Source organism: Lepidochelys kempii, chromosome 15, assembly GCF_965140265.1.
Source record: "Lepidochelys kempii isolate rLepKem1 chromosome 15, rLepKem1.hap2, whole genome shotgun sequence".
Lineage (NCBI taxonomy): Eukaryota > Metazoa > Chordata > Testudines > Cheloniidae > Lepidochelys > Lepidochelys kempii.
This window is the reverse complement of record NC_133270.1, coordinates 362,867-385,429: the sequence shown is the minus strand read 5'-3', so window position 1 is coordinate 385,429 and position 22,563 is coordinate 362,867. Positions and strand designations below refer to the sequence as shown.

Below are 22,563 nucleotides of genomic sequence, written 5' to 3'. Positions count from 1 at the left end.
GAAGAGTGAGACACACACAATCAGTCCTGTTCACACCATCCTTGGAGACGGCACTGGAGCATCTCTCTGCCCTGCAGTGACCATATAGCTACAGGTTTCAGAATGGTAGCCCTGTTTAGTCTGTATCAGCAAAAAAAACTGAGCAGTACTTGTGGCACCTTAGAAACTAAAATTTTTTGGGCATAAGCTTTTGGGGGCTGAAACCCACTTCACTGGATGCATGCATTGGAAAATACAGTAGGAATATATATATCCACAGAACATGAAACAATGGGTGTTGCCATACCAACTGTAACGAGACCAATCCATTAAGGCTGGCTGTTATCAGCAGGAGAAAAAAAAACCTTTTGTAGTGATAATCAGGATGGCCCATTTCAAACAGTTGACAAGAAGGTGTGAGTAACAGTAGGGGGGGGAAATTAGCATGGAGAAATAGTTTCACTTTGTGTAACGACCCATCCACTCCCAGTCTCTATTCAAGCCAAATTTAATGGTGTCCAGTATACAAATTAATTCCAATTCTGCAGCGTCTCGTTGGAGTCTGTTTTTCAAGTTTTTTTGTTGGAGAATTGCGACTTTTAGGTCTGTAATCGAGTGACCAGGGAGGTTGAAGTGTTCTCCACTTATCTTAGAGCTTAGCTGTAGACATTGGAGCTATGGCTGTAGACAATGGATTAGCACATATGTATATGTATCTTCCTACTGTATTTTCCACAGCATGCATCCAGTGAAGTGGGTTTTAGCCCACGAAAGCTTATGCCCAAATAAATTTGTTAGTCTCTAAAGTGCCACAAGTACTCCTCGGTTTTTTTGCTTATAGCTACAGACACCCAAGTGGGCCAGCCGCACCCAGCGGGTTTTCTGCATTCACCCAGGGTTCACTGAGTTCACTCTGAATAGTGACCTTTTCCCTCTCAAGAGATTAGAGTCAAATAAAAGGAGCTGGAGGCTACTGAGCAGAGCCCTGAGGCTGGGAGGGCAGCAGCTGTCACAGAGGGCTGAGCTACCATAGCTCACAGGGGGCAACAGACCACACGGGAGGCCAGCTGTGAAAGTTGACTTTACTAAAGTACAGTAAAATCACAGCCCTTTTCAGGCCCCAGCCCCTGTGCGGAGAGGAGCTCAGGGGTGGGGGGGCTGAGGCAGCTTTTCCCGGGAGGCCCCACAACCTGCCTGCACTGGCTGCAAGGGACTGTGCAGATCCCCAGCTTGTAAAGCAAACAGCAAAGGGACCCTCCCTCTGAGAGCAGCACCTGCCACAAGCTCCAAGGCACCCAGCCTGCTGGAGGAGCCCCAGCTCAGGGCCTGGGCCAGCTCACCCTGGGTCCCGTTTTTACCATTAGCTCTGTACGACCCAGAGCCCTGAGACATTCGCCTGCACCAGGCACAGCCTCTCCTTCCCCAACCCAGGGAGAGCTGCTGACACTTAACAGGCCATTTGGCTTTTCTGGGGACCTTTGGCTGAATCCATGATCTGCTGCAGCCACGGGGAGGATTCTTCCTTTTCCACACCCCTCATCTGCCTACCTAGAGGCTCTGCTGGGAGAGACCAGGTGGGGGAATCCACTGCCCCCTCCCACCCATGACCTGTTGGCATCGGTGCGGGTGAAGCAGACAAAGAAAGCTCCCGGAGCCTCCCCATGGAGGAGCCTTGGATGGGATCCCGGAGGATGGGGGAAGAGGCTGGTTTTGTTTTTAAATAGAGGGGATAAGCGGTAATTGGGGGTGTCCCCAGAGCATCAACAGAGCTGAAAATCACGGCCAGCCAGATGCTGTTGGCTTCTGTTCAGTGTGGCCTGTCATGGAGGAGGCCCGAGGTACAGCCTAGAAAATAGGTCTCCCAGGCCAAGGGGCAGCTCCAGTCCTGGAGGGAGGGCAGAGCCTGACAGCCCCATCACTCCCGTCGCACCTTCTTGGTTTTCTTCTTCTCTGATTTCATGGCAGCATCATGAGCTTTCCTCTTCTCAGCAAGTCTGGTTGCCTGCGGGGGGAGAAACCGCCCAGATTAACCCCTGAACACTGACAACAGTTCTTCCCCCTGCCTGTTACAGTCATGCCAGAGCCAGATTCGAACCCCCTCCAACACTGGAGGAGATCATACCCTGATCTCAGCCTCTGGGCCAGGACCACCCACCCCTAAGCTCTGGGCCTGCTGCTGGATCAGGATGGTTAGCTAAGTCACTCACTAGCTCTAGTTTTTTTGTTTTTGTTTTTGGGGGGGTGGGGGGGAAGGTGGGGGGAATGGTGAATCACAGTACACATCACTGCCATGGACACAGGCCACCTGGGACACCCCAGGACCACCTCAGGGACCTAACCTTGCTGACTCCCAGGCCAGAGCTCTGCACCAGGCTTAAACTTCCATCTACCCTGGCAGGCAGCGAGAACTTGGGGTGTGTGTGTGGGGGGAATGTCACCAAGCCCTAGGGGAAAGCCCCAAGGGCCAAGTCCAGAGGCGAGGTACGGGGGCCGGGGGAGAAGTGTACATTACAGACCAAGTGGGCCAGGGGAATTGTTATAGAAAAAGCCCCCCTCCACCCCAGGAAGTTTACACGATCATTTCCATCATTGTTGAACCCAGGCCAAAGTCTCCGAATGCACAATCCTCCCTCGGTGGCTTCTCCTGTTCTGTATATACCATAGAGAGGCAGCATTGCCTAATGGACTGAGTATAGGGCTGGGAGTCAGCAACTCTGTTCTAATCACCATGGAGGCTCCAACCCTCCCTGGGACACTGAGCAAGTCACTGGCTCTGTGCCTCAGTTTCCCCATTTGTTAAGCAGGGATGATGCCCACCTACCTCCCAGAAGTGGGGGACTGGCCAGTTTCTGCCTCACTCGGTATATTACACAGCGTGCGGATGGTTTCTGGCCTAGCACTCCCCAGTGCCGTGTCACCCCATCCAGTTAGAACTCGCTGCAGCCTGGCTCGATTAGGGTAACCCACCTCTCTTCACCAGTGTGCACTTTGTGGTGGGAGCAGGCTGAGTGTTAAGGCCTATAGTTCTGCTCTAGTGACCAGGGGGTTCATCCCCATGCTGGGGAGCGAGCGCTGGCCACAATACCTCTCGAACTTTGCGCTTCTTCCCAAACATGATTTTCTGGTAGAGGTACTTCTCCCTCTTCTTCATCATCATGATGGCGAGACGCTTCTCCTCGCTCTGCTCCTCTTGGGCTGCTTGCTGCTTGTCCTCCAGCCGCACAATGCCAGCCGACACCTTCACTGGCAGCTTCTGGGGAGGGCACAAGAGAGCCAGTGACCTCAGAAGCCCCCTGCTGCATCCATTGCAAGGGACTCCACCCCCAGCCCTGCAGATGGTGCTGCCCCTTCCCTGGCCCTATCCTGAGGGAATCCCACAGCTGAGCCTGGAGCAGCCAGGGCAGCATGAGCTAGAACTGCCTGCAGGTAAGGCAGAGCGCTCAGCTAGCGCCCCACTAACAAGCTGCCATTAACGTCATGGCAGAGAATGCACCAAGGTTCCTCCTGGAGGTCCTCGGAGCTACCCCCAAAGGAATTCAGGCAGAGACTGTGATGGGAAAGAGGGCACGTGCCCAGCGCCACCAGTGACAGGAACTTCAGCTGTGCTCCCTCACGCTTTTGCGATTCGTTTCCTTTCTACTTTTTTTAGAAAAAGTAGAGAAGAAAGCATGGCACTGTCTGGCTTGGGGGAAGTTTCAAGATTCCTCAGACAACGTATACACGTCCCTAGAACACATGTGTATGTGACAGCTGCCATCTCGCCCAACGCACCAGGGATTGAACCGGGGACCTCCAGAGCCAAAAGCATGAGCAGCTACTGCTTGAGCCAACATTACCTAGCTGGGGCTGTGCAGACTCCTGTCCTCTGTGGACTGGCACAGAGGGGGACCTGTCCCCTCCAACCTCCCATGAGTACACACAGTGTCTCGATTTTTCACTTGTGAGCGTAGCAATGGTTTTTGCTGTGCATGATCACTATGCAGATTCCAGAGAAGCTGGAGATGCTTTAAGGGCAGGTGCTAGCCCTGGATAAAGACTGGACTGGCCTGGCCAGGCCGAGGTCCCAGCCCATTCTGCAGGAGCCCCATCAAAGATTAAAAAAAAAAATTAACTCCTTAAAATAATAAAAACCTCAAGCTCCAAGTCCTTTGCCCAACCCCTGCTCTCTCAGAAAGGGACATCACCTGCAGAGACCGAGTCAGGAAGCATTTGGCTCAAAGGGGAGTGTTCTGCACAGGTGAGCAGAGGGTTCAGAACGGAAGCCATTCAGCAACCTGCCTCCAGCAGGTGCTACCCAGTGGAGGGCTGAGACGGGGAGGCATGGAGCTTGACCAGAGCTGCACCACAATGGGGATGTCCCCTTCAGGGCACGCTGGCTCCATGGCTATGCATGGTACCTTTCCCTGGGATCGCTGCTCTTCCAGCTTCTTCAGTTTCCATTCATCTTCCTTTTCAGAGTGTTCTTCTCCTTCTGAGCCTTCATTATCATCATCATCTTCATCACTGTCCTCCTCCGCCTCCTCTCTGCTCTCTTCTGCTAGAGAAGTCAAGAGAGCAGAGTTACCATTCAGGATTCTAACCCCTAAGCAGAGCAGGAAGAACCAGCCTGGCATAGGCTGGCAGAGAACCCAGGTAAATGTTTCCCAGGTCTGTGCTCCTAAAGGACCTGTTGATAACCTGGGACGAGGAGGCAAAAGGAGGGAGGGACCGATGCCCAGAGGGAGGCAAAGGATGCCCAAGGTGAGAAAGCTGGCTGGATCCTTGGGACTTGGCCCCCCCATTACCTGGGTTCTCGCCCTTCTGCAGGGCCAGCAGCTTCAGCTTCTCAGGTGGGATGTAGTCCCCATCCTTCTCTGAAACGAAGGGCGAGAGGTGCGGGGGCAGCAGCACGCCGGGGAAATAATCAGCCACCGGGAGGCACATCTTAGCATTGACCGAGTCGAACACCCACTGTGGCTGGAGGTAATACCTAGGAGGGTGGTGAGAGGGCTGGAGTGAGCAAGAGGGATGGAGGGAAGGAAGAGCCAAGAGGAAGTGGATGTGGGTGCATGGCCCCCACCCCCAGCGGGGTCCCTAGAACATGGAGCAGGCCACTTGCACACCAGAAGGGGATTGGGGCAGACACCTCACTGGGGCCTGGCTCAAAGTGCACTGAAGCCAGCAGACAGGCGCCCAGGGGTGGCAGGGCAGAAACTCTGAGGGCAAAGAGGGGGGCTGAATGGCTCCAGAGCAGGACAGTCAGTTGGCCTCTCCTGCCGCTTGTGCAGAGGCTCAGATCTCACCCAGGCAAAGATGCAGAGCTCACCTGCCTATCACCTGCTTTCCCAGGCTGGGCCGGTCGACAATCTGGTGGGTGATGGTTGGATTCCTCACATCGTAGGTGGCACTGATGCACATGGACTTGTCCCAAGACACTTCGCCTCCAAAACACCTGCCCAATGAGAAACGCCCATGAATCAGGCTGGGTGGGAAGGGCCCAGCACCAGCTGAGGGGCAAGGAACAGAGTCCTATGCGGGACACACAGGGGCCTCACTGTTTGCAGTGGAAACTTGCAGGGACACAGTGACATCCCACGAGGCTAAGACTGGAGAAGCTGGATTGTCAAGAGGATCAGGAATGCAGATCCCCTCCCTCAACCTTGTCAAGGGGCCCAGGGGAATGTGCCTAGGCACCTGGGCCCACAGCACCTTCTCAGAGCCACAGCAGGGCTTCAAGGTTGCTCCAGGGACTTCGTTCACCCCAGCCTCGCTGGGTAGCTCTCGCAGGCAGGGACACTGGCTGGGCTCCCCAGAGTATCACGCCTGGGTTAATCCTGCTCTCATGGCTAGAGGATCTCCAGATGGCTCATGGGCTTCCTCCATCACTAACATTGCCCTTGCTCCTCACTTACTCCTGGACTTGGTACCCACCCAGTTCAGACCAAGTCCCTCGCCCTATCCCCAGGGCTCGCCTTGAGGGAGGAGGAGTGTGATCAGCACGTACCGGATGATGAAAGCTATGGGCTCCCGAGGCACCTCTCTGTTCAGGAAGAACCGCAGCCCCTCAAACAGCTTCTTCTGCTTTTCTACTGCCTCCTGCTCCTTCTTCCTCGCTGCCTCCTGCTCCGCACTCTCCTGGCCAGAGCAAGGCGCTATGAGAGGCTCCTCTACCATGCCCTCCCCAGACAAGGGGAGGGACAGCGGGGAGCCCCCTCCCTTGTGGCAGTCCCTTCCCTGCCAGCCTCCTTCGAGGTGTGGGGGGACTTGGAGCAGTGATAAATTCAACCTGCTGAGCTCTTACCCCATCCACAGGGAACTCATCCACCTGCACTTCATCCTCTGGGTTTGGTGCTACCACTCGGGCTAGGCTGGCACTCAGAGCTGACAGCTTCTGCAGTGGGAAAAACCAGCAATGTGTCACACACTGCTCTCATATGGGGGAGGCTGCCGGAAAGGTGGTTAAGATCCCAGGGCAGGACCCAGGAATAGCAGGCTGTAGGTCCTACAGGGGTCCTCTTTCGTATCCCACCTCCAGCTGCAGCCAATACCCAAGGGCTCAAAGGAAGCCCCATAATGCACCTGGTCCATTGCATGTCACTGGGGAATGGCTCCCCTTTAGCCCCTGCCTTGGAGATCAAGGTCCCTTTTGTTTGCATGGCTACAAACGTTAACGAGTGCACCAGGGAGAGGGGCCCAGCCCCCCAGCCAGGGCGGCCAAGAATGGCAGGGTCTGTGCCCCACCCCCAGGCCAGCTGGGGAGTGTCCAGCTATGCAGGGCGGCCCATGGCCCATTAACCAGCTCCAGGGTGTCATGTGGGGTCCGCATGGCAGGCAGGGCCTCTCACCTCCATGTAGCTCTCTGAGTCCATGGCGTACGCCTCCCCCTCCTCCGGCTTCTGCTCTGCCACAGCCTGGCCTTCAATCTACAGAGAGGAGAGGGGTGAAGGCAGGGCCAGAGTCTGGCATGATCCTGCTGCTCCCTTCCCCAGCCTCTCAGGCAGTCACCACCCTTCCAGCAGGATCCGACTGTGCTGGGCCCACCCACAGCACTCCCTCCCCACCAGTAGGGGCAGGCTGTCTCCCCTACACTAAGCACCCGGGCAAGGGGAAGAACCTGGATCACACTGCAGTCCCCCAGGCCTGCTGCAAGAGTCACCTCTCCGCTTGCTACCAGGGGCCTGGGATCGTAAACCCCGGTGGTGCCCTCCGCCCATCACCTTGGGGGGGTAATGCAGGTTGAGGGACTGGTAGAGGCGGAAGTTCACAAAGCCCAGCAGCGTGGTGTAGAACTCCGTGAAGGTCGCCATGACCCTGTAGTCTACGTCCGTCGGGTGCTGGAAGAGACAGTGGGAGGTCAACCAGGGACATCAACAGAGCTTAGGGGGAAGCAGTGATAACCAGCACCTTCCCCCGTGCAGAGCTGGGGCCAGGAGTGGCTGTGGCTCCGGGACAGGAGGATGTGGACAGGGCTAAGGGGTCCCTGGCTGGGACCATAGCTGGGGGGCAGGAGCAGAACCCCGGGCATGGGTCCTGCAGCCGGGATCAGGTGCATGGCCGGGCACGGAGCCAATGGCAGACAGGACCCCGCATGTAGGGCTGGGAGTGGAGCCCCGGGCCCTGCAGCCAATACTCAGTGGCGGGGCAAGGAGCAGAGCTGAGTGGCGCTCCCTCCCCACCCTTCCGGGGGCTGACCCAGACCTCAGCTACACGCCCCCAAAATGTTCCTCAGCACCCCCTAGAGGGGCATGCAGCACAGACTGGGGGACCTCTGCTGTAAAGCAACTTCTCACAGTGAAACCTGGGGGCGCTGCAGCACTCCCCGAAACCCTAGTTCCCGCGCCTATATCCCTCAGTTTCACTCAGAGAACACCACTGTATCGCCCCTGCCCCCACACAAGCCTGGGAACTGTCTGCCTGGCAAATGCTCAGCTCCAAGAGCTGGAGCACACAGCTGAACAGGGCTGTCTCCCCCCGACCAGGGGACAAGGTGTTGTTCAGCCCTCTGCAGCGGTAGCAGCCCCATGTGCAGTGAGCCAGGGAGAACTCCATCTCCAGGCAACGGCAGGAAGAAACTCACTGACTCTGCATTTAAGACTCATCCCCCTTGCCCCAGCCCCATCTCACACAGTTACCCACCCAGCATTCACAGGAGCTGCCTCCATGCCCCAGGCCAGCGATTTCCAGGCTGCTCATTAAGCGCTCTCAGCAGGCACTGCTGGGAGGTAACAACCTTGGGAAAAGGTCCTTGAGGGCTGACGGGAGGGAGCCTGCAGAGTCCCACCCACCCGGTCCCCTAGCAGGGCAGGGTATGATGCGTTAGCAGCAGAGTAGGCCTCTACATGGCACTGGCTGCATGTCACCCACACTCTACCCTGGGAACCCCAGGGCAGCCAAGGAACAAGGGAACGTTTCTGTCAACCCTGAAGCGAAGATCAACCCATGCAAGAGAGGTTCCCCAGAGCATGGCAGACCTGCAACCGCAGTCTCAAGAAGATGGGAGGTTGGTCTTAAAGCACACAATTAACAGAGAGGGCTCCTGGGTCCTGCCTGTGAGACTCAGCTCAATGACCCGTGGAGACCCTCCAGGGGATCACCAAGAGAAAGCAAAATGCACAGGAGTGCCGCCTGTGGTCAAAGCCCTGGACTGGGCAGATTCAGCTGGAGATGGCTGGACAGCATCTCTGGGACTGTCTGCTGCTCAGTCTGCAGGGGTCTGGCAGATCTTAGGAGAGGCCCTAGAGTGTCTTAAAGGTCAGCAAAGGTCATTGATTTCTAGTTAACTGGAGGGGCACAATGCAGCTCCCCAGCCAGTAAATGAATAACCCAGCAGAGACATTGGGTGTGGGGGGGAAGGGAGGCTGAAGAGAGAAAAGAGAAAAGACAAGACCTTCCTGGGGCAGGGGGAACTAGAAATTGAGGTCGATAGGACATGTCAGAAGGGGAGGAGAGCAGGATCTTCAAAGAGATACTCTAGCTCAGCCAGAAGTTCTGAGCCTGATGCAGGAATTGTGGCGTGAAGTTCTCCAGCCTGTGTCATTCAGCAGGTCAGACTACATGATCAGAGTGGTCCCGTCTGACTTTCACTCTATGAATCTATAACTAGAGCAAACCCAGAGGGAAGACCCAGTGGCCAGCGTTCTAGCCTGGCGTTGGGAAGACCCGAGTTCGATTCCTGCTCTGCAACAAACATCCTGTGACTTAAGGCAAGTCATTTAGTCTCTGTGCCTCCACTGCCCACCTGTACAACGGGGCCAACAGCCCTCTCGGCAGCGCTGTGGGACTCAGATGCCATGGTTGCAGGGGGCAGATAAGTATGGAGAGAGAGACAGCCAGTGGCAAAGTGAAATGCTGACGAGCAGGGGCAGCAGGGGCCATTCAACCTTAACTCTGCCCCCTTGTGCATGTGCATCAAAAATCCGTGACAACATGATCACCCTGTTGTCCCTGCAGGACCCTGCTCTGTTCGCTGTCCTTCGCACTCTCATATCACTTCTAACCTGCGCAGCAAAGGACAGTCCTGTTTGTGGCACCTCACAGCCTTCATATAAAGGAGAGTTTACAGAAGATGACATTTGTAGTCTAACAGTCTGGCTCCCCTCCTGAAGCCCAGACACTAGCATCCTCATCTGCTCTCCAAGTCCCAGCTCCAGCACAACTGAACTGGAAACAAATCTCAGCTTCTTTGTCAAGATGATCACAACAGACTCCCCCCAGCTTATCTGGCAGAGCAGTCAGAGGGCAGCAAAGGACCCCTCACACTGCCCTGAGTCTGCTCAGACCTGGCCTCTGTGGAGACAATTAGCAGCTAATGAGGGACCCCACCCCAGGACAAGGGCTGAGACCCCACCCCCTCTGATGGGACCAGCTTTGAGTTTCCACCAACCAGAACTGTCTGGGAGCTTGCTAGGGAAGGCTCCGCTCCCTCCGCCTTCCATCCCACTCACAGTCACCCAGCCCGTTAATCTTTAATAAAGTTCAGAGAAGTAATTAAAGTTAATTATTTCCAGCCCAAGAGGAGAACGATGAGCTGGCTGGGCTCCAGGGTTGCTGACTAGTGCATGCAGGGTGATGACTCTGACCCAGAGGCAGGAGCTCCCCAGAGGGGCAGGTGAGAGGCTGTTTCAGACGGTTCCCTGGGCATTAGGCCCCATGATATCCTGAGCACCATGCAGTCCCTGGGTGGCAGCTCAGCTACAGCAGCTTCGAGGAGCCACCCTGCACTCTCCTGGGACTCCCCCACCCCCATACTGATGGAAGGATACTAGAGCCTCCCCCCCCCGGCATCTTATTCACAGGCCTCAGGGAGGTTGGGGGATGGACAGATAGACACAGGAGCAGAGCGCACGGTACTCACATCGTGGGCAAAGGCATATGGAGTAATCCAGGTGATGGGCTGCCCCAGCACCTCGGCCTGGTAATAGATCCCTTTGATGGACAGGAACACCTGGTGGGAGAGCAAAGGGAGAGGAGCTGGGGGGGGGCACGGCTGCTGGCAGGAAAGGAGACAGCCTGGCCAGTGCACTGTGAATCCTACATGTATTGAGGCCCCCTCCACCCTCCAGCAGCATAAGCAGGGCTCTCAGATCTGTACTAGGCAGGAGACGGACATCCCTTAACCCCTCGCTATCCAGGGAGTGAATTTTTTCCAGAGCACATGCTGACAACAGCATAGTGCTGCCCTGCTGCAGAAGGCCTCTCCCCCGCTTTTCCCTGGGAACACTCAGGGCAAGCATTAGTTGGTGACTAGATGTTCTGGAACCGAAGGCATCTCTGAGCCCAACTGGCTGCCCATCCAGCCACACCAGGGTGCCTCTCGCCGATGCCCTCACTGCACTGCCCAGGCAGGAGAAGGGCCTGCGCTGGCAGGGGACTCTCACCTTGCGCAGGGAGCGGGAGGCGATGACGTAGTTGAGAAACTCCACGGTGAGGCGGCGGCACAGCTGGATGGTCTGCACGTGGCACTTGCCAGTGCGCGGGAAGGTGGCAAAGAGGAAGCACATGGACAGTGCGTCATCCAGGTCTCGCAGGGCATCGATGAAGGTCGGGTACCTGCATCCGCCACAGAAGAGAATCCCGGTGAGAGCAGGAGGGGGCTCCAAATAGCAGCATCCTCCCACACCGCTAATAAGGCGGCACTCGCACCCAGCCCAGGAGTGGCAAAAACTGGAGCCTTTCAACAGGTGTTGGGTGGCCCCTGTGAACCAAGTCTGGGGACATCTCAGACCAGTTCTAGAGAGCAGGCTTCCTCATCCCTGAGCTCCTCACTACCACAGCTGGCACCAGATGCCAACAAAGCCAGGGGATCTGCAGACACCCTAGTGTGGGGTTGGAGTCCAGACCCACTTTGGTGCCATTCAGGCAGGTAGTGAATAACAAGCCCCCGCATGGACACCTACACTTGTGGCAAAGAGGAAATACACAGTGGGGAGGAACAAGATGGAGAAGCCTGGGAAGCTCACTAGTGCAAGAATAAATCATGTTCCTGCTGCCTGACTTGTGCAAACACCTGCGGATCCCTAGCTTGTATGCTGCATATGTTTGCATTGTGTACAATGCACGCTTCACCAACCCACGCCACATTAGCTTGTGAACACTCCCTTTGGTCTGTTTATGGTACCACCACACCTGGATTCCAGTGTCCAGCTGGTCTGCACTGCTACCGGTGTTACTGTGATTGGCCGTACCCTGAGACCTACCTTTACAGTCAGCAGGAGGAGAGGGACAGAGTCTCAAAAGATATTTAGGCACCTAGGGCAGTTTTCAAAAGTAGGCGCCTCACTGCATCGTTTGGTGCCACTGACCTTTGAAAGTCTGCCCCGTAGCGCTGTCAGACAACAGGTGCTTTACACACATAGAACAAGCCCTGCAACAAAGCTCTTACCAAAAGAGATGGGAGGCAGCATGGGCTTGGGCTAGGCTGCTGATCTGGGAGTCACAAGGCCTAGGTTCTACTTCTGGCTCTGCTGTGCATCTTCCCTTCTCTGGCTGTTTCCCCTCCCAGCCACTGTCTCGTCTATGTAGACTGTCAGCTCTCTGTCTCTTATGAGGTGTTTGTATAGCACCTAGCACAATGGGGCCCTGACCTCAGCTGAGGCCTCCAGGCAACACTGGAACACAGATCAGCTGTGCTGATTACGGCACCGTTGGTGGGTGCATCCTTCATGTTTCACTGCAGTCACCATGTGACTGGGCAGATCATCTGCAGGATTCACATTCCTCTGGGAGTGACTCCGAGCATCATCTTTGAAATCACCATTCAGGGAGAGAAGGGGAGCCCATGACATCCTGCTAGGTATCACACAGGCCCCTGGGGCCTGGAACTTGTACTAAGGCTGTGCAGGCTCAACCCTGCTTTGCCCCATTGTCTCTTCAACTCATAAGCAGTGGTTTATAAACATTTTAAAGGCAACGATGCAGCTCACAGGAACAGCAAACTATCGTAGTGTGTAGGAAAGATAGGAAGCATGGCAAGAGACCGCCCTGGCTTAACCAGGAGATCCTCAATGATCTAAAACTCAAGACATCTACAAAAAGTGGAAACTCAGCCAAATTACAAAGGATGAATATAAACAAATAACACAAGTACGTATGGACAAAATTAGAAAAGCCTTGGCACAAAACAAGATCAAACTAGCTAGGAGCATAAAAGGTAACAAGAAAACATTCTAAAAATACATTAGAAGCAAGAGGAAGACCAAGGACAGAGTAGGCCCATTACTCAAAGAGGGAGGAAGACAATAATAGAAAATGTGGAAATTGCAGAGGTGCTTAATGACTTCTTTGTTTCGGTTTTCACCAAGAAGGTTGGTGGCGACTGGATGTCTAACATAGTGAATGCCAGTGAAAATGAGGTAGGATCAGAGTCTAAAATAGGGAAAGAACAAGTCAAAAATTACTTAGACAAGTTAGAAGTCTTCAAATCACCAGGGCCTGATGAAATGCATCCTAAAATACTCAAGGAGCTAACTGAGGAGATATCTGAGGCATTAGCAATTATCTTTGAAAAGTCATGGGAAGATGGGAAACATTCCAGAAGACTGGAAAAGGGCAATTATAGTCATCTATAAAAAGGAAAATAAAGACAACCCGGGGGAATTACAGACCAGTCAGCTTAACTTCTGTACCTGGAAAGATAATGGAGCAAATAATTAAGCAATCAATTTGCAAACACCTAGAAGATAGTAAGGTGATAAGTAACAGTCAGCATGGATTTGAGGGGAGGGATAGCTCAGTGGTTTGAGCACTGGCCTGCTAAACACAGGGTTGTGAGTTCAATTCTTGAGGGGGCCATTTAGGGATCTGGGGCAAAAATTGGGGATTGGTCCTGCTTTGAGAAGAGGGTTGGACTAGATGACCTCCTGAGGTCCCTTCCAATCCTGATATTCTATGAAATTGTGTCAAACCAACCTGATAGCTTTCTTTGACAGGGTAACAAGCCTTGTGTATGGGGGGAAGTGGTATATCTTGACTTGGGTAAGACTTTTGACACCGTCTTGCATGACGTTCTCATAAACAAACTAGGGAAATACAACCTAGATGGAACTACTACAAGGTGGGTGCATAACTGGTTGGAAAATCATTCCCAGAGAGTAGATATCAGTGGTTCACATTCATGCTGGAAGGGCATAATGAGTGGGGTCCTGCAGGGATTGGTTCCGGGTCCACTTCTGTTCAATATCTTCATCAGTGATTTAGATAATGGCATAGAGAGTATACTTATAAAGTTTGCGGACGATATCAAGCTGGGAGGGGTTGCAAGTACTTTGGAGGACAGGATTAAAATTCAAAATGATCTGGAGAAACAGCCTGAAGTAAATAGGATGAAATTCAATAAGGACAAATCCAAAGTACTCCACTTAGGAAGGAACAATCAATCAGTTGCACACATACAAAATGGTAAATTTCAGAGTAACAGCCGTGTTAGTCTGTATTCGCAAAAAGAAAAAGGCGGACTTGTGGCACCTTAGAGACTAACCAATTTATTTGAGCATAAGCTTTCGTGAGCTACAGCTCACTTCATCAGATGCATACTGTGGAAAGTGTAGAAGAACACTTCTACACTTTCCACAGTATGCATCCGATGAAGTGAGCTGTAGCTCACGAAAGCTTATGCTCAAATAAATTGGTTAGTCTCTAAGGTGCCATAAGTCCTCCTTTTCTTTTTACAAACTAAATAGGAGTCAGTGTATTGCTGTTGCAAAAAACAAAAAACAAAAAAAAAACAACCAAAAACACAAGCATCATTCTGGGATGTATTAGCAGGAGTGTTGTAAGCAAGGCACGAGAAGTAATTCTTCTGCTCTACTCCTCGCTGATTAGGCTTCAACTGGAGTATTGTGTCCAGTTCTGGGCACCACATTTCAGGAAAGATGTGGACAAACTGGAGAAAGTCCAGAGAAGAGCAACAAAAATTATCAAAGGTCTAAAAAACATGACCTATAAGGGAAGATTGAAAAAATTGGGTTTGTTTAGTCTGGAGAAGAGAAGACTGAGAGGGGATATGATAAGAGTTTTCAAGTACATAAAAGTTGTTACAAGGAGGAGTGAAAAATATTCTTCTTCTTAATCTCTGAGGCTAGGACAAGAAACAATGGGCTTAAATTGCAGCAAGGTTGGACATTAGGAAAAACTTCCTGTCAGGGTGGTTAAGCACTGGAATAAATTGCCTAGGGAAGTTATGGAATCTTCATTATTGGGGGTTGCACAAACACCAGTCAAGGATGGTCTAGATAATACTTAGTCCTGCCTTGAGTGCAGGGGCCTGGACTAGACGACCTCTTGAGGTTGCTTCCACTTCTGTGATTCTATCTTGGAATGAGTCAGTTACATGAGCTGCAGTCGTGGGATTCGATGCTTGGAAGAGGCTGCCTGAGGTCAAGCCCAAGCAGTGTCCCAGGTACAAGTCCTACTGCTGGGGGGCGTGACAGTCCCTGGTCCAGCTGCTTGCTCGGATGGATTCTCGCTAATCAGACTAAGCCTTCTAAGTTCCAGCCAGCCTACCTTATCTGCTATACAACAACAGGGCTGTTTCACACCGTGCTATCGGTGTCCCAGCCTTGGCAACCTCCACCTCACCTCTCCTTGATGATGTGGTCAAGCTTGTAGCTGGGCTTGTTATCTTTCAGCCGCTCCACGGTGTTCCACTCGCTTTTCCCATACGCTTTCCGGAGCTTCCGGACAAATACCTGAGCAGAGACAGAGAGGCCAAGGGGTTGATACAAGGGAATGCAATCATGTGACCACCTCCTGCACCTATCACACTTCAGGTCAAGGCATACAGCACATTCCCATCACTGCCAAGGGCTTGATTAACAGACCAACAGGAAACAGGCCTCAAAACCTGCCTTCTCACAGCACACTACGCAGTGGCAGAGAGGACTAAGGGGACTTGCCTAAGGTCACCCAGAAAGTCAGGAGCAGAGCAGGGGAAAGAACCCCGGAGTCCTGGCTCCCAGTCCACTACTCTCTTCACTGGCTCATGCTGGCTTCAGCTCATAGTAATAAACCAGGCACCTCCACCCACTCAGAATCAAAGCCCACTATTGCTCTCTACTGCCAATATAAGTGCCCCACCACTAGGGCTGCGTCCTTCACACAGGCCTAGAATCCTAAGCAAAGGTCCTGTGGCATGTTAACAAGCACAGCTGGATCCACAGCAATGAATAATGAATCTGCATCAGCAGTGACAGACTCCCAGGCAGGCTTCAGATCCGCAGCTTCCCACTCTACCAAGCCACCAGCCTAAGAAGTCACACACAGCAGCTGGTGCCTGCCTCCTTCAGTTTCCAAAGCCCAGACTGCCCATGACAAGAGCAGCCCCAAGAGCCATGGCACGTTAGGAACACGCACAGCTTAATGGGAGGTGGACAGCAGCCCAGGCAAGGGAGGCCAGGAGCTCCAGAGCCTGTATGTAGAGGGGTGGTAGGGGAATGTCTTTTTCAAATGGAACAGAGCTAATCTAACTCACAAAGCTCAGCTGGCCCTCTCAGCCTACCTTATACTCCCGAAACTTGTTGATGATGGGCTCATGAAGGAGGAACTTGATGTCTTTGAGGAGGTAAAAGGTCCGGGCAGCAGTGGAGCCTTTGTTCACCTTTTTCTTGTGTTTGGGCTCATGGGGGTAGATCCCCTTCAGGATACACAGACGCCTGCAACACAGACACAGAGGAGATGAGAAACCACACAAAGGCACTAGTGGCTCAAGGCACTGGTGATGGGATGCCCCTGAACTTCACTAATAGAGAGTTAAGGTGGCTTAGTGCCCTTCTACAAGGTGGGCAGTGGGTGGTAAACAAGCCTCTGAAAACCAGGAAATACTCAAACCCACCGCCTGCATGGGTCTAATGTTTGATTTAGAAAGTGGTTTGGGACATTCCCTGCAACTGACTTTGCAGGATCCGTGCTAAGTCGCCATACACAGCATTGCAGCATACAGAGCAGTAGCAGAGTTTGGAACATGCTACTCAAGGCTACGTTCCAAACAGTGTAAAGCAGCACTGGGCCCAGCAGTCACTCTCTCATACCTGTTTATAGCACGATCTGTAAAGTACTGCCTAAGTCATCATGTGCAGTCTTTCAGAATATAGATTCAAGCCCCTTCGAAGACAGCTGTGCTACTCAAGGCACTTTCCCAAGAATATAAACATACCTGTGTCACAGGCTGAAGCTATGTCTATACTAGAGACCTTACGGTGGCACAGGCACAGACATGGACCAGCCAAAGAAACAAACACCTACGAGCAGATTGCATGGGAGACGCAGGAGAAAAGGTACAACAGGGACCAGCAGCAGCACCAAGTGAAAGCAAAGGAACTGTGTCAGGCATACCAGAAGGCCAAAGAGGCCAACAATCAATCTGATGCCACGCCACAGACCTGAAGAGCTTCATTCTACACTTGACAGAGACACCAACACCCCACAAACCACCGTCATGGAACAGTAGGGGGGAAATAAACACTGCTACTCCACCCCAAGGGATATTAAGGACAACAGCTTCACATATACAGCAGCCATAGCTCTCACACATCAGTGTGTGCAACTATAATGGATATGAATGTTCTTTCCCCTTAATATATTAACGAAACAGAATGTAACAAGTTTTTATTGTATTTGCTTTTAAACCACACAGCCTTTTTTTGCATTGGTATTGTTACTGAATAAATTTATATTATTTGGAAAACGAATTCATCTTTCTTCGTTCATAGCATATGCTGCAGAGTGCCTAGCAGTTCTGAAAGCACCCACTTACTTGTTACCGTACACAGTGGGACACAAGCCATAAAGTCAGTGACACACACTGTAATAACCATAAATGTACACCAAGCACCGGAAAATTAATAGGTGCATTGTCAGTATTATATTCATTGATGTACATCAAGCACCACACAGTTCGTAACAGGCTCCAAAATAGCAGGGTCAGGGAGAGCACGGTATACCACAATGCATTACTATGGCTCACTGTTAAAGAACTACTCCTGGGGGAATTTGGTGGCAAAAAATGGAAAATTCTGACAATTTTATTTGTCAGAATAACAAGATAATCACATCAGTTTCAATTATTTTGGTAATTAATTTCAAAAATATATGTCAGCAAGTATGTCTATAACAATACAGACAACAAAAAGATTCAGGAAATGTTTTTTGACAAATAGATTTCTTACTAGGTATATTAATAGAGAACTTGGAGTACACAACAATACAGAACCATATTTCCCACACCCCTCAGAAGCAGTGCAAAGGCTTGAGGGAGTCAGGGATAACGGAGGAGCTAAGGGAGAGGGAAGTAATTGCTGGGAAGGGACCTGGGTATGAACTGGAGGGTTGTTGAGGGCAAGCTCTCTGTCCTGGTGCCACAGCAACCCCTGGTGGGTGAAAAGCGTAACTGCAGCACATCTCCAGCAGAATGTATTTTCTGCAGAGAAAAAAAAAATTATGCACAGCCCATATATTCTTCACATACACAACGGTGCAGAATTCCCCCAGGAGTAAAGTGCACTTTCAAATCCTCCCTGAGCCATATAGCCCTGTTGAGCTCTAACAGCCCTTGTTCAAACTCAGCAGACAGAAGTCCACCTCTGCCCTCCATCTCAGCAGCAATTTCCTCCCCTTTACTTCACAGATATCATGCAGGACATGGCAGACAGCTACCACCATTGGGAATTTCCTTCCCACAGATCTAATCTTGTCAGTAAACACCACCAATGTCCCTTCAATCAACCAAAAAGCACATTCAACGGTCATTCTCCACCTGCTGAGCCGATAGCTGAATCTCTCCTTGGTGCTGTTGAGGTGGCCGGTGTACAGCTTCATAAGCCAGGGGAGTAAAGGGTAGGCTGGGTCACCTAGGATCACTACTGGCATTTTAACATCACCAATGGCAATCCACCAGTCAGGAAATAAAGTCCACGCTTGTGACTTTATGAACAATCCTGTGTTCTTAAAGACATGAGTGTCATGCCCCTTCCCTGAACCAGCCTACACTGATGTCAGCGAAGTATGCCCAGTGATCCACAGCGCTTGCACAACCATAGAAAAGTAGTCCTTTCTGTTGATGTACTTTGTGGCAAGGTGGTCTAGTGCCAAAACAGATGGCACGCATATAACCCTATGCCTCCACCACAGGTCAGGAACCCCACTGCTGCAAAGCCATCCACTATGTCCTGCACATTGCTGAGAATGACCTGACCAGTAGCAATCCTGCATTACAAAATTCAGCAGTGCAATCCCCACTCGCTTCTCCACTGTCAGCACAGTTCTTAGTTTGATGTCCCTGCACTGAAGGGCTGGGGTGAACTCAACACAGTTCTAGGAATGTGGCCTTGTGCACACGAAAGTGCTGCAGCCACTGCTTGTCATCATAAGCCTGCATTTTGATGCGATCCCACCAGTAAATGTTCATTTCTCAGTCCCAGAATAGGCACTCCACCACGTACAGCTGCTCTGTGAACATCAACAACCCTGAATGAGTTCTCGCTATGTCCCACAGCAATCTGCCCTCCAAGAAGTCATCTTGTTCCCCGCTACAGTAACTCCTTGCATAATGTTGTAGTTACGTTCCTGAAAAATGCTACCTTAAGCAAAACAATGTTAAGTGAATTCAATTTCCCCATAAGAATTAATGGGGGGGGAGAGGGGGGAGGAGAGGCTTAGGTTCCAGGGAAATTTTTTTTTGCCAGACAAAAGACTATATTTTTATATTTATTATACATACACACATATACATACACACAGGATAAGTTTTAAACAAAAATTTAACACTGTACACAGCAGCGATGTGAAGCTTGGTTGAAGTGGCAGACGGTGGCATATTTTCCAGGGAATGCCTTACTGTTAAATGATGAACTAGCACTTGACTGAGCCCTCCACACACTACAAGGCAGCACGAATGGAGGGAGGGGGGACAGCGACACACACCATGTGTGAGAGAGAGATGCGCATTGCCCCTTTAAGTATGCTGACCCTACTTTAAGTATACTGCCTTTGCTGTAGCTCACGAAAGCTTATGCTCAAATAAGTTTTTTAGTCTCTAAGGTGCCACAAGTCCTCCTTTTCTTTTTGCCTTTTTAAGTAGATCTGCAAGTTGAGACAGCAGCTGCTGCCAGCAAGCTCTCTCCGTCCTGAGCCCCATCCTGTCTCCCCTGCTCTGGGGAGATGGGGGCCAGAAGCAGCGGGAAGGGGGACACCCAGACATTAGCACCCCTCTTCCCCCACTGCACAGCAAGCAGGAGGCTCTCGGGAGCAGCTCCAGGGCAGAGGGCAGGAGCAGCACAGGGCAGTGGGGGGGAGGGACAGCTGAACTGCCCGACAATTGATAGCCTGGTGGGCAGCTACCACACAAGAAACTTAGGGGAGCCGATAGGAGTGCTGCCGGTCCACCCTGGTTCCAAGCCCCCACCAGCTCGCTCCAATGGGCTGCTCTTTCTGCAAGCAGTGGACAAAGCAGGCAGTCCCTTATAAACAAGGTTATAAGGACAGGTTTCAGAGTAACAGCCGTGTTAGTCTGTATTCGCAAAAAGAAAAGGAGTACTTGTGGCACCTTAGAGACTAACCAATTTATTTGAGCATAAGCTTTCGTGAGCTACAGCTCACTTCATCGGGGTTTTGTGCTGAAAATGGCCCAACTTGATTATTATACACATTGTAAGGAGAATGATCACTTTAGATAAGCTATTACCAGCAGGAGAGTGGGGTGGGGGGGGAGGTATTTTTTCATGCTTTGTGTGTATAAAAAGATCTTCTACACTTTCCAAAGTATGCATCCGATGAAGTGAGCTATAGCTCACGAAAGCTTACGCTCAAATAAATTGGTTAGTCTCTAAGGTGCCACAAGTACTCCTTTTCTTTTAACGTTATAAGGGAGCATTGAGCAACTTTAAACAAGCATGTTCTCTAATTGATCAGCAACAAAACGTTAACAGGGAGGACTTTAAGTGAGGAGTTAATGTACTTCAGTTCTTCTTGAGGCTCTGTAAATACCGAAGGAACATGCGTCCTGTGCTTGCAACACTCATGCCAATAGGGCAGAGCTGTACAGGCTCCGTGATTCTGTCAAAGGTGACAAACAGCAAGGAAGAGGGCTGTACAGATGTGTGGGATTTTTTTTTTTTTTTTTAAAGACGTGAAAAATTATGGGAGTTAGATAACATTATGGGAAGGAGAGAGTTGCACACTGTGAAGTTGACCCTTGCTGCCAGCCACCCCTGGACGACTTGTTTCTGCTTCACCATGCATTGCCAAAGTTCCCAAGAGACAGTGCTACTGGACTACCCATGGTGCACCACACTGTACACGTCTACATGCTTCCCAATGCAACACATGAGGATCTGAATCTCAGTTGGGCTTGGCCAACCTGGAGTTACAAGTTTTACCCTTAATAACTTTCCAATATGGCTTCCATGCAGAGAGAGTGGGTACCATGTACTAGCTGAGATAGATTCTGAGCAACTGAGTTCAACTTGGGGAGGATCTAAAGTTTGAGCCCCAGGAATGTGCAAAAAAGGGTAGACAAATGGTGATTTTGTAAACAGTTCACTACGGGCTTGTCTACACTGGCAGCGCTTTAATGTGGCTTGGGTAGTCGCAGCAAGCGATGGGAGACAGCTCTCCCAGAGCTCTAAATAAATCAACTCCACGAGGGGCGTAGCTCCCAGCGCTGGTGTACTGTCTATACTGGCATGTTACAGCGCTGAAACTTGCAGCACTTGGGCTGTGTTTTTTCACACCCCTAAGTGGGAAAGTTGCACCGCTGTAAAGTGCCAGTGTGGAATAGCCCTAAGACCAGATGCTCACATCTCTTTATATGCTTACTAGCAACCTTAACACAGAAAACAGACTGAACTGGCTGAGAGGAGCAACATATATATACACATAAGCAAACAGAATCCCCTTTCGCCTCTAGAAGAGGAACCCTGCAGGGCAGGACTATCACAAATTAGCAAAGGAGGCTGGACAGCTCTTGCACTGTAAGTCACATTACACAGGAACAGAACAAGTCAATATCCAAGGCTGACAATTCAACATTTTTCAGCTTCTCTCACCTCACTTGGAAACCCTAAACCATTCCTTACCTGAAGTCTGCGAGGCTCAGCTGTAGTTTCTTCCGGGCCTTGTTTCTAGTGATGTAGTTTGTGGCTGATCCCCTCTCGTACTTAGGAAGAAACAAGGACAAAGATTCATTAGCAGCACAGGGGACAGAAGTTTCCTTGAATTGGGATCACTGAGCACAAGGAAAACTAGTGACTGGCTCAGAGAAGGTGAGGTGAGTAACTCAGTATAGATATTAAGCAGACTAATCCACACAGGATCCGAGATACAGAAAAAGAGGCTCACCTCCAAATTGGGGATCCTTTAGAGAACAGCTACCTAGGATCTCAGGAATCTATTGATAGCAACAATATTCTGTGGATTATTACCTGAGCGCAGGGCATGCAGGAGGAACCCACAGCAGCTGAGACAAGAAGGGATTTACACGAGGTGCCCTGACACCCAGCTGAGAGCGATTTGTGGGCACCTTAAGAACTGGCAAGCCGACGCCGCGAAGGGCACTAACGGGGGGGGGACGGACACTCCCGGTGGCCGCCGGGTGCCGGCACGTGCCCCGCCTGCACAGAGAGCGGCGCCCCGGGGCAGCAGGCCCGGCCCGCCGCAGACCGGGGCCGACGCGCTGCTGGCAGCGAGCGGAGCCCTGGCACGCCCGGGAGGAGACCGAGCCGAGCCGAGCCCAGCCCGCGGGGACCCGCGGGCTCAGGCGGCTCCGGGGCGAAGCGAGCTCGCGAGCCGCTGCCCAGCGCGGGGGACGAGCCCCGACGGGCCCAGGCAGCGGAGCGGAGCGGAGCGGGGAGGGGCGAGGCGCAGCAGCAGCCCCGCGGGCCGGTACCTTCTTCTTCTCCAGGCCGCCCATGGCTGCGGCTCAGCGGCGGCCGCGCTCCGCTCCCCGCGCCCGCTGGCTCTCCAGGCGGCGGCTCCAACTGCTCCCACGTGGCGCGCCGCGCCGCGCCGAGGACCCCACGGGCCGGGGCTGCCTCTCGCTGCCTGCGCGGGCGGCACCATCCGAGCGGCCCTGCGCCAGGCCACCGCCTCGCTCCCGGCGCGGAGCCCGCAGCGCCG

The 22,563-nt window shown here is 52.1% G+C and overlaps 1 protein-coding gene across 2 annotated transcripts; it reads right to left on the bottom strand.

Moving 5' to 3' along the window:
• Positions 1-1,047: 1,047 nt before the first annotated feature.
• PES1 (pescadillo ribosomal biogenesis factor 1) lies at positions 1,048-22,479 on the bottom strand. 2 transcript variants are annotated; one of them, XM_073312499.1, is made up of 15 exons: positions 22,334-22,479; positions 21,525-21,604; positions 15,953-16,106; positions 15,034-15,143; positions 10,836-11,007; positions 10,313-10,402; positions 7,176-7,292; positions 6,804-6,881; positions 6,260-6,349; positions 5,963-6,093; positions 5,285-5,410; positions 4,764-4,948; positions 4,377-4,516; positions 3,065-3,232; positions 1,048-1,981 (listed from the first exon to the last, which is right to left on the bottom strand). In XM_073312499.1, exons 1-15 carry the CDS (start codon positions 22,355-22,357, stop codon positions 1,895-1,897), a joined length of 1,752 nt encoding a protein of 583 aa, XP_073168600.1. In that variant the 5' UTR covers positions 22,358-22,479; the 3' UTR covers positions 1,048-1,894. The 2 variants fall into 2 exon arrangements, with proteins under 2 accessions (XP_073168600.1, XP_073168601.1); XM_073312500.1 differs by having other exon boundaries at positions 4,377-4,513.
• Positions 22,480-22,563: the final 84 nt, after the last annotated feature.